Source organism: Chinchilla lanigera, unplaced genomic scaffold, assembly GCF_000276665.1.
Source record: "Chinchilla lanigera isolate Chin_1 unplaced genomic scaffold, ChiLan1.0 scaffold00062, whole genome shotgun sequence".
NCBI classification, from domain to species: domain Eukaryota; kingdom Metazoa; phylum Chordata; class Mammalia; order Rodentia; family Chinchillidae; genus Chinchilla; species Chinchilla lanigera.
In genome coordinates, this window is record NW_004955463.1 from 4,309,774 (window position 1) to 4,320,704 (window position 10,931).

At 38.1% G+C, this 10,931-nt stretch overlaps 1 protein-coding gene across 1 annotated transcript in view; it reads left to right on the forward strand.

Moving 5' to 3' along the window:
* Lonrf1 (LON peptidase N-terminal domain and ring finger 1) overlaps window positions 1-8,943 on the forward strand; it is a 36,108-nt gene extending 27,165 nt beyond the window's left edge. Inside the window, exons 9-12 of the mRNA XM_005398466.2 lie at window positions 421-579; window positions 693-855; window positions 4,309-4,461; window positions 7,617-8,943. Coding sequence (XP_005398523.1) covers window positions 421-579; window positions 693-855; window positions 4,309-4,461; window positions 7,617-7,775 — 634 coding nt within the window. The 3' untranslated portion in view covers window positions 7,776-8,943. The remainder of the gene's footprint in view (window positions 1-420; window positions 580-692; window positions 856-4,308; window positions 4,462-7,616) is intronic.
* Window positions 8,944-10,931: the final 1,988 nt, after the last annotated feature.

The following is a 10,931-nucleotide window of genomic DNA, read 5'->3' on the forward strand; positions in this document are numbered from 1 at the left end:
CCTGAACTGCATAGTGAAACCTTGTCTCAAAAAGACAAGAAAAAAAAAATTCCTCTATTGTAGGAGTTCATTTTTTTCTTACTCTTATCTAAGAATAACTATAAGATTTCTTGTGCATAAAAGCCATTAACTTTGTCCAGGGTTTGCATATATTTTAAATACATTTTAATACAAAGTACTAGTTATGATAAATTTGCTTTTGATTTATAAAGGAACTTAACTCTGTAAAATGATGTGGTATCTCAAAATTCAAACTTAGAAAAAAGAGGATCACAGATTTTTAGAATTAATACTGTATCAACATGAGCTTACTGATGGGGATGCTGATTCTTGTTCTTGCCAGGATTTAAAATCACTTGAGAACTAATAGATTTTGGTTTTATGTCTTGACCTGTAATAATGAAACTTCTTCTCCTTCAGCTTGACCAAGAATGTTCCAATATTTGTTTGCACTATGGCCTATCCCACTGTGCCTTGCCCTCTTCATGTATTTGAGCCAAGATACAGGTTGATGATTCGAAGAAGTATACAGACTGGAACCAAGCAGTTTGGGATGTGTGTCAGTGATACACAAAATAGGTATGATTTTTGTGAACTGAAATGTTTGTATGTCCCTTTGAACTTTGTAAGTATGGATGAAAACTTGCATTTGTATGCTTGAACTTTGATATTAATCAGAGTTTTTCTTTCAGCTTTGCAGATTATGGTTGTATGTTACAAATTAGAAATGTACATTTCTTACCTGATGGAAGGTCTGTGGTTGATACGGTCGGAGGAAAGCGGTTTAGGGTTTTAAAAAGAGGAATGAAAGATGGATATTGTACTGCAGACATTGAATATTTGGAAGATGTTACGGTATGTAAAGTTGTTCTCCCCTAGCATAATCTACTCTGTGCTGGGAATTGGTGCAAGCGTACAGGCTGTTATTTTCAAGAGTATGAACCAGTTCTTCATATCAGAGACCCTCATCACTGTGACTTATGAGGGCTAGTTCTGGTTTACAGTTTTCCTATCCTGCTTTTGTATCATACATGCAGGAGAACTTGGGGAGACTAAAGCTGACATCCTCTCTATTTCTGCATGCTTACCAACCAGCATAGTACATAGGTTATATGTCTGTGTCTGCATGCTTGTGTTATATGCCAGGTAGTTATTTAGCAATAGTGGTTGACCAAACTGAATGTCCAAACCATCTAAGTTTTTTTTTAATTAATTAATTTATTCTTTTTTCCCATCTCAATTTTATAGGGTTGCTAACATCTGCTTTGTTTCATTGAAAAGTGCTTCAATTCATACTACAATTCATACTGTTTATTAGTATGAATTTTTTTTTTTTTTTTTTTTTTGGTTTTTTTCCAGTACTAGGAATCAAACTCACAACCTTGTACTTGCCAGGCAGGCGCTGTGCTGCTGAGCTAAATCCCCAGCCCCCATTAGTATGAATTCTAATTAGATTAAAATTTGATGTAAAAACATAAAATCCTGTAGGAATTATTTTATATATTAAGATTGTTCCTGTGCCAAAGTGTTATGGTTTGTGTCTGGGTGTCCCCCCACAAAGCCTCATGCGGTCATGGGGCAGGCTTTTAGGGTTTGATTGATTGTGGGTGTGAGAGCTGCACCCACCCTGGGGTGGATAGTTTGCATATGTAAGGGAGAGGAAGAGGCTGCTAGCGGCCATTCCTCCCTTTTGTGCTTGTTGCTTTTGCTGTGTTCTGCTGCCATGAGCTATAGCCCTCTGCCATGTGCCACTCTGCCTTGTAACCTGCCGAGTATGGACTGAAACCTCCACAAACTATAAGCAAAATAAACCTTTCCTTCCTTAATTTTGGGCATCAAGTATTTTGTCCCAGCAACGAGAGAAAAGTAACCAAGACACAAAGATAACATTAGTGAAAAATAAATTGAGTTAAACACTGTGTTAAAACTCTGAGGCATTACTGATAAAGCACTGTCAGTATATATATGTAGCTGATATTTTACCTGGGTAGGGTTATGGTGAAATCTTTGTTCGACAGTGTTAATGTGTTTCTTTTTATATCTCCAGACCCTAATTTCTCAATTATAGTTAGCTGAAGTGCTAGGAAATGACTTGTGATGTTGTAAATATCAAATTGAAGACAATTTTAGGGTGAAAAGGCATAATAAAATTATAGATCTTACAGACTGTCACCCATCTAGTTAGGCCTTGTATTTCAGTCACCATTTATTGGGTGTCACTATAAGACATTTTCACAAACGTTAGTGCTTTGAATTTTCAAAATTCTGTGAAATAAGATATGGAGAAAATACAATTCAGAGGTGTTAATTAATTTTCCCAAGCTCCTATATCTAAATGATTCAAAGCCTCACTCTGACACCAAATTCTGAGTTTTATTGTGAAGCTGTCTTGCCTCTGTGGTGATGAACTGAGTCTGATAATTGTCATGTTGTACAGGCCATGGGACACTTTGCTCTGGGTAATAGGTGAAAAATCTTATGTGGCTAAAATTTTAAGTTGATTAATATAGTTTGTGTCTTAGGCATGCTTGGTTAATGGTATGATTTCCCGAAGGCAAATTTTAATTTTATGCAATTTACAACTTCATTGAATTTGATGGCAAAAATTCCTTGAGTCTAGGTATAGGAAAACACACAGTACAATAGCATATGTAAATCCTATTTAGAAAATTGATTTAATATTTAGAAAATTGAGTTCTTTAGGTCTTTGTGGTCTTAGGAATGTCTAATTTTTTATCTTAATTTTATCATCTATTGAGTGATTTTCTTGACCATCCTGGAAAAGCTGTGCAAATTTTTTTTTGCATCTGTTTTTTTTAATTGTAGCACTTTTCAATGACTTCAATGAAATGTTAAGTTTTTATATTATTACAGTAATAATCTTAGCTTTAAAAGCTTGCTTTTAAAATTTCTGTGTGCTTGGGGCTGGGAATATAGCTCAGCGGCACAAGTGCCTGCCTGCAAGTACAAGCAAGATTCTGAGTTCAATTCCCAGCATCAAAAAAAAATTAAAAATAAAAAATAAATAAAATTTCTGTATGCTTCTTGGCTGTCTCCCTTATCCAGCTCAGACTCAATTCTTACCAACCCTTGAATTTTGTGAGAATGTAAAGGAGGGTTTTTTAAGAAGTGATTTAGCAACTTACAAGTTTATTTCTTGCTCATATGAAGTCCCATGTGTGTTAGTTGATAATTATGTCTAGTAGTATAGTCATTCTAAGACAAGAATGCTTCGGTTTTATGGTCCTCTACCTACCTTCCTTCCTTCTTCCTTTCCTTTCTGCCTTCTCTTCTTCCATTTAGAAAAACAATACATACAGAAAATTTACCATTTTAACCATTTTTAAGTGTACAGTGGCATTAAGTACATTCAAGTTATACAAAATGTAAATACTTTTTAAGTTTAAATTTTTATTTCAATTGTTTTCACAAGTAAAATGTATTCTTTTGTCTCTTATGTGCTTTTACTTTACTGTCTATATTTCAAATCTTGGTTAATATTAGTCATCCTTGGAGTGGGAAAGGCTGAGTCAGCCTGCTATTTATTCAGATGTATATGAAATGAAGCACTTCCCAGCATGTAGCAAATGGGAGATTAGTGTGTTTTAAAGGAATCAATAGAAAATGAATGTGTTAACTTAGATCTTCCGCCTGAGTTCTGTGAGATTCCTTCTCTGGGTCTGAGGCCGGAAGACTGTGCATTTAGTCTTTACACTTGGTGACTTAGGTGGATGGAAAGTTGTGGGGGAATACAGAGGCTTAAGTCTTTGGAGAAGTCAATCATTTTCTTTTGATTTACTAGCTTTGTATGCCAAATTATTTGTTTTTGGTTTGTTTTGACCTAGTCCTTTGGTAAAGTTGGTGTGTGTCGGACCTCCTTGTGTTACTACTTTCTGCTCTGTGCTCTGCACCCTAACTCCTCATTTTTCCTTTTGTTGTAGCAAATGTCTTCTGCCACTTTCATGTTTTAGTGTTTTTAAAAGACAAAAGAAATTCCAAATTTGTATAGACCTACAGCCAAAACTCACTCTCAGTCCTTCCCCTTACAGTTGGGGGCTTTAGTAGAGTCTGTGATTCGCCACTGCTAAGGAGCAGAATCAAGAGGAGGCCAGGACTTGCTTTCTTTCTTCAGTCTGATCCTTAGCCCTATGAGATGCGAAATATATGCAGTTATATCATAAAAATAATATTCCCTAATAATCTAGCACTGAAATGGTTATTCACCTATTTTTTGATATTTTTGCATTTTGAAGGGTTAGTGATATGGACAGAATGATTAGAGATCTCTTATCGGCTGTTATCTTCTAGGTTGAAAATGAAGACGAGGTAAAGAGTCTCAGAGAACTTCATGATTTGGTTTATTCTCAAGCCTGCAGCTGGTTTCAGAATTTAAGAGACAGATTTCGAAGCCAGATTCTTCAGCACTTTGGATCAATGCCTGAAAGGGAAGAGAACCTTCAGGTATGATGGTTTTGATACTGCTTTCAAGCTATATTTCTTCCTCCATTTTCCTTTTTGATGGCATGTGCTTTGACCCCTCCCCCTTTAGAATTATGACTGTAGTCTCCGGAGCAGCAGTATCCATTACATTTTACATAGGTAAAAGGTGGAAATAGCTGTCAGATAACCTGCCTATGGGAAGGCATGCCAGAGCAGGAAAGGGTTCTTTTCTGCACATGTTCAGAAGGAAGGATATAAAATTAAATACGAGACAAGACCCATCAGCTGTTGCTGTTGGACAGTTAAGATGTATCATTTTCTATACTTTAAAAAATCTTTTGTCACCTGTCTTTTCCCCCCAGAATCTTACCCCATTGCTTCAATCCATTTTCATCTGTTCATATTTAATTCCTGACCCCTCATGAAACCATTAACCATAAGGTCTTGCTCAAGTACTTAAGAGTTTACCATTAAGCTTAATTTAGTTAACATCTGTTGCATTTTCTGTGCACGCAGATCTGTGTAGTGGCCATTGCAGGAGGCTCGAAGGAGGGTTCCTATCCTGGAAGATCTGACTGTAGGATCATCCAGCCATTACCTTTTAGGCATAAGCATTTTGAGTTGGACTGGATTGTTTGTCATCAGAAGGGAACAAACAAATTCATAAAGGACTGGCTATCAGTAATTCTGTGAAGATGGAGTGATGCTATATCCCATTGTGATGCCCACTGCCTCTCCTGGCATTTTTCAGTGTTGGTCTAAGTCCATCTGAATCCTCCACTTGAACATGAAATTTCAGTATCAAGCCATCCCCAAATTGAGCACCATTTTCATTCTTTGTTTACCATATTATCAGTTGCTACATACTTGTTTCAACCTAGTTACCTGAATCAAATCAAAACTGAATAAGTAAATATTAAATCTTACCAAAAACTACAGAAAAATTCAACATTACTTTCCTGTGATTTTCACCACTTCCATCCACTTCTGCACTGCACCTCTGCCACTACATACTGCTATATGCTCTCAAGTCAGGATTCAGTTAGGAAAACAAAAGCAGCTGCTTTTACACATTCCAGGAATGCAGGATTTACTGCAGTGTTGTGACAAATTGAGCTAACACTCAGGAGAGACCGAATATAGGAACAAATGAGGCGTTATTGAGCCGGTGACCAACAAGCCCTAATACCAAGTCAGAGAATGCCAGGTGGACTTTGCATCTATTTTAAATACCTGTTAGGTTTCCATGGTAACCACATTGCCACATTACCTAATTTTTGGGAATTTTATAAGAATGCCACATAATCTTCACAAGGTTTACAATTCCCAGCGGTTGTTGGTCATCTGCCCTTCAGGTGGGCATTGTGGTTGAACGTTTAGCTTACTTCTCAGTTTGTTCTGTTTGTTTCCCCCACTTTATGGCTTTGGTCTTTCTTCGTGGGTTTATGGTTAGCTAAGGAGGGGAGGAGTGAGTTCATTTACAGTATGAGTGAGTTTAAGTGACTTCTAAATGGAGTTACAGAAAGAAAATGGAGTCTCATGCCCTGTCAGTAGGGCATAGACTTTATGTGGCAGTTGGAAACCTGAAGGAATGAAAATCTGGGTTGTCTCTATCTATAGATCAAGAAATCTACTGTCACTACTGGCCACTGGAACAACACAGCAGGTGCTTCTCAAGCAATTGTGGGGAAGTGTCTTCATTACATTTTTTGCTGCTGAGACCAAATACCCAACACCCACAAGTTAAGGGAGTAAGGTTTATGTAACTCCCAGTTTGTAGAGGTGTCAGTCTCTAGTCAGCTTGCTCCAAGGCAGGGTGGCACATAGCAGAGGGCAACAGTTCATGGCAGCAGAAAACAGCAAAAGCAACAAGTGAGGGACAAGAAGTTTTTGTCCCTTATACTGTATGCAGACTACCTGCCCTAGGGTAGGTGTAGCACTCACACCCTTAATCCCAGCATCACACTACAAATCAGTCACACACTCTAGATTCAGCCACCTCCAAAAAAGCCCTGTGGCTGCATGAGGCTTTGTGGGAACATCTAGATACAAACCATAACAGGAAGCTGCTGTAATTCTCAGGAACTGAGGGCGTCTCTACCAGTATATATCAGCCTACAGCAGTGGAGCAAGTGGCTTTCAAGACTTCCCTGGGAAGCTGCTACCCTTCATTTGCAACAGTCTCCAGAGAATAATGACCTCTTTTCCATGTCTGCATTCTCACAAGAGGTCTCCTTGGCCAAGTCTAATCTGGACCTTAATGGAGGAAGGGATTCATGTAAATGTAGTTTCTCATGTCTCTCTCTAGAGTGTAGAAGAAGAGATTTGGGAACCCATAACGTGCCAATATGGAAGTCTAATTTGGCTGTACAAGGAGTTTATTGAAATCACTGTTGAAATTCCTTTTGTCATTCTGAAACCTCATGTTTCATACACAGTTCAGTGACCATTTTGGGCAGGGTTAAAAATCTTTTTATGTAATTCTTAGTCCTTGCAGTAGCAACTTGCCAGCTCTTGCAACCTCAGAGGGACTGCTTTGCTGGAGATATGTTTATTTTTCAAAGTAAACTCGAAACCAAGATAATTTTGTCATGCCATTTTTAGGATTTCATTTTTCTAAAGAAATTTTAAGTATCAGTTAACTTTGCTTAATTCTTTAAATATATATTTTAAGAAAGCAGTTCTCGGGAGTAGTTTTGCTCCCATGGGACATTTAACATCTGGAGATAGTTTGGCTGTTACAACTGGGTAGGTACTGCTGGCATCTAGTGGGTAATGGTCAGAGATGCTGCTAAATATACCATTAATGCACAGGACAGCTTCACGCCACAAAGAAATACCAGGCCCCAGGTGTCATTAGCTTTAGGCCCAGAAACCATACCCTATGGCAGTGCAGTACAGAGCAAAGAACGGTAGCCGTGGAGTCAGGTCTGGACTGGAATGTTGGCTCTGCCACATAGGAGCTTAGAGGTACTGGAAAATTGCATTACATTTCCAGGCACCAGTTTCCCTATTTATATGAACATAATAATTGCCTGGCCTACAAGATTGTTGAAGGAACTTGAAATAGCACCAGCACATGTAAAATGCTCAGTAAATAGTGGCTTTATCATCGTTACTGTTGTCCAAACTCTCACTTTATTAATACTACCAATTCCACTGTTGATTATTTTTAGGCAACTCCTAATGGACCTGCGTGGTGTTGGTGGCTTCTTGCAGTTCTTCCTGTAGATCCTCGGTATCAGCTGTCGGTGTTGTCCATGAAATCTTTGGAAGAACGTTTGACAAAAATACAGCATATACTGACATATTTTTCTAGAGACCAATCTAAATAAATAACTGCTTAGATCTTACTTTGAAGTTACTCTAATCTGGCTGTGACAGCCAGATTGTCCGCTGCCTTTGCACATCCAGTGCTGGTTTGAGAAATGTAATGAACCTTTTTTCCTTCAACCTCCTGAACCATGTGGATCTGCAGGTGAATACCTTCAACTAGGATTTAGACCACTAAGAACTTGCACAGAAAAACACGCAGCGAATGTGTGTCAAACCTCTACATTGTGATAAAGTTGCACTATGTACCATATACTAAAATGAATTAAGAACTCTGTGTGTATGTATGTGTGTAGTGTGTGGGTGTGTATGTATGTATGTATGTGCGTGTCTGGGTAGTGTGTGTGCATTTTCTCTGGCTTTAAAATTAAAAAAAAAAAAAAAAGCCATAGAGAGCAGAACTTGCCGAGGGTCATTTATTGCCTGGTTTACAGCAGTAGCGATATAAGTTTTTGCAAATTGTATTTGCCTCAGATTTCTCTGTCCTAATGCTTTTATTTGCACAAGTACGTAAAATATGGTACCAAGTATCCTTCTTTGTTGGAAGTACTGCTCTTGCTGAACTGTCTTGACCATTGACTATGACACAGTTTCTTATTTATGTAAATATTTGCATTCCAGTGGCCAGCAGGCTTTGGATGCAGAACCTAGAGCCAGTTTTCAGGAACAATTGCAAACCTGACATGGTACTGTGCATCTATTCATAAAACACTCAAAACTGTGAAATTATGGTTTACATGTAATTGTACATAAAGGTAAATGGAGGACTCAATTCAGTACCAGTTAGTTTGTACATTTTAGGGGCTTTTCACATTAACTGCCCATCTATGTGATTTATAGTTTGACATGATGTGTTTAAGAATTACATAGGATAAACCCATTAAGGACCGGGGGAAGAGAAGAAGCTTAATGTAGAACTAAGCTTTTAAAGTTTGTTTTGTTTTTTAATTCTGGTCTTGGTGCAAATGTGAGTTATGCCTTATTCATATCACAGTTAGATCACCATGCTGTGACATGGTTTATCTTCATGCTGCCCTAGAGACTTTTGTAATTATTTGTTGCCAACTTGTGACTGTCTCTATTCACTTTCTTTTATGTAAGTAATTTGTAAAAGTTTCTTAAAATTTTTGCTTTTGCTTATTTAATTTTGAATAAAAGCTAAATTCATAATTTTTTCTGAAATTTTAAATCAGTGTCCAAAGACATCAGTAGACGAACCAAAGTACAGATGAATTTTGTTTATGGTTTTGCAACATGAGATATAAGCTGTGGTTTTCGAAATACTATTGGGGGTTAGTTTTTGAACAAAGAATACATTGGCTTACAGGGGCTTTTACAGGCTCTTCCATTGGCTCTTACAGGGGCTTCAGGTTGTAGGATCATTCTCTAAAGCCTTATTTTTCAACCTTTTAAGATCCATTTCTCTTTAGGAAAAAGATAAAATTCCTTTCCCCACCTTTTTGCAATACCAGGGATTGAACCCAGGGCCTTCATACTACACTGCATCCCTAATCCTTTCCCAGTGCTTTTTAAATTTTTATTTTGAGTCAGGGTGTTACTAAGTTGCTAAGTTTGCTAAGTAGGACTCATACTTAATGATCTTCTTGTCTCATCCTCCCAAAGTGATGGGATTACAGGCATGGGCCACCATACCTGGCTGAAGATAAACATTTTTACATACATGCTACTTCACTTGAGACTCCTCTTTGTTGCAGACTTGACCACTTCTGCCCCCAAATTTCCTAGCTAAGCTATTCCAGATATAGATAATCTTTCAATGGTGAATGTTTTCTTACAGTTATATTCAGAAATGACTCCCTAAAGAACCACTTAACATCCCACTTAAAAGAATATGTTCAGTAGTTTCGCAGAAGACATAATAGATTGGGCCATTCCGCCAGGCACAGTGTTGCACACCTGAAATCCAAGCACTCTGGGATGCTTAGGGACTTAGTGATATTCTTTCTCAAAAAGAGAGCTGAGAAAGTTACTTAGTGTGAAGTTCCTTGGTGAAATCCCCAGCTCCAGTCAATCAAAAATAAATGAGCATTCCCCACATGTCCACATGAGCACTATTGCAAATTTAGGGGCCTTGTTACCATTTCATATTTTGTGGCATGATCTCTGGCAGGTATTGTATCTACAGATTTTTTTCACATTATCACTTCAGGTGCCTGAGTTCTGTCATGAATATTTCAAGCTGAAGTAGTTGCTAGTAGTCTTTATACACCTATGTACACACCCAATATCTCATTCAAGGTCCAACATGGATACCTTCAACTCAGGCAGTAGAACTCTGATCTCTGTAGCATTTTCCTTGTGTTTTGCTTATGACCCTTATGGGAGTAACTGAAATAAAGATATAAATCATTGTCTAGTTTTATCTAGTAGTTCAGATGGGTTTAAGTGTTCATAGGTAGACCACTAAATATAACTGAAGCAAATACCAATGATTAGCAAGGAGATTAAATAAAGATGATTGGACTAAGACAATACCTTTGTCTCCTCTGCTTTCACAAATTAGAAAAAAGAGAAAAGGAAGTCTAGCAGTATTGTAAGACAAAATTCCATTAACTGACCAATGCTTTTGAAGCCATCAGCAAGCTGGATCTGATACACAGCACCAGGGCAAAACATGGCTTTGCTGCAGTGGAGGGCTGTGGTCAAACCCCAGGAACTACAGGGAAACTCAAGACTATGAGAGAGTTTGATAAATCCTGTGGAGACTGCTTGAAACTGGACCATTCTGACCTGTCCCACTTGCAATGGGTAGTAGCTGGCTGCAGCAGTTATTTTCAGGCCAAAGTACTGAGTGTGGGTGTTGGACCAGAGACGACCCATAGTTCTTTCCAAGGCTCCCAATCCCAAGTGGGATGAGGAGTCTCTGGGCAGGACGCATCAGCATCCCGCATAACGACATAGGTTGCTATCCTAAAAATTTGAAGAAAATGAACAAGGTAAATTTAATATGCTTAGATGTGAGGCTCTTGTATTCCCTGAAAAGATCTGAGAGTGTAAAAAATGTTATGTGGACGATTGCTCACCAGTAGAAGCCTTCGGTAAACTTTGTTATGTCAGTGAATTAGTCTTGAAATCAAAGTGTGTGGCTGAACTAAGCGGAAGAAGGAATGCAGACAACAAACAAAGTGGAGGTTTAA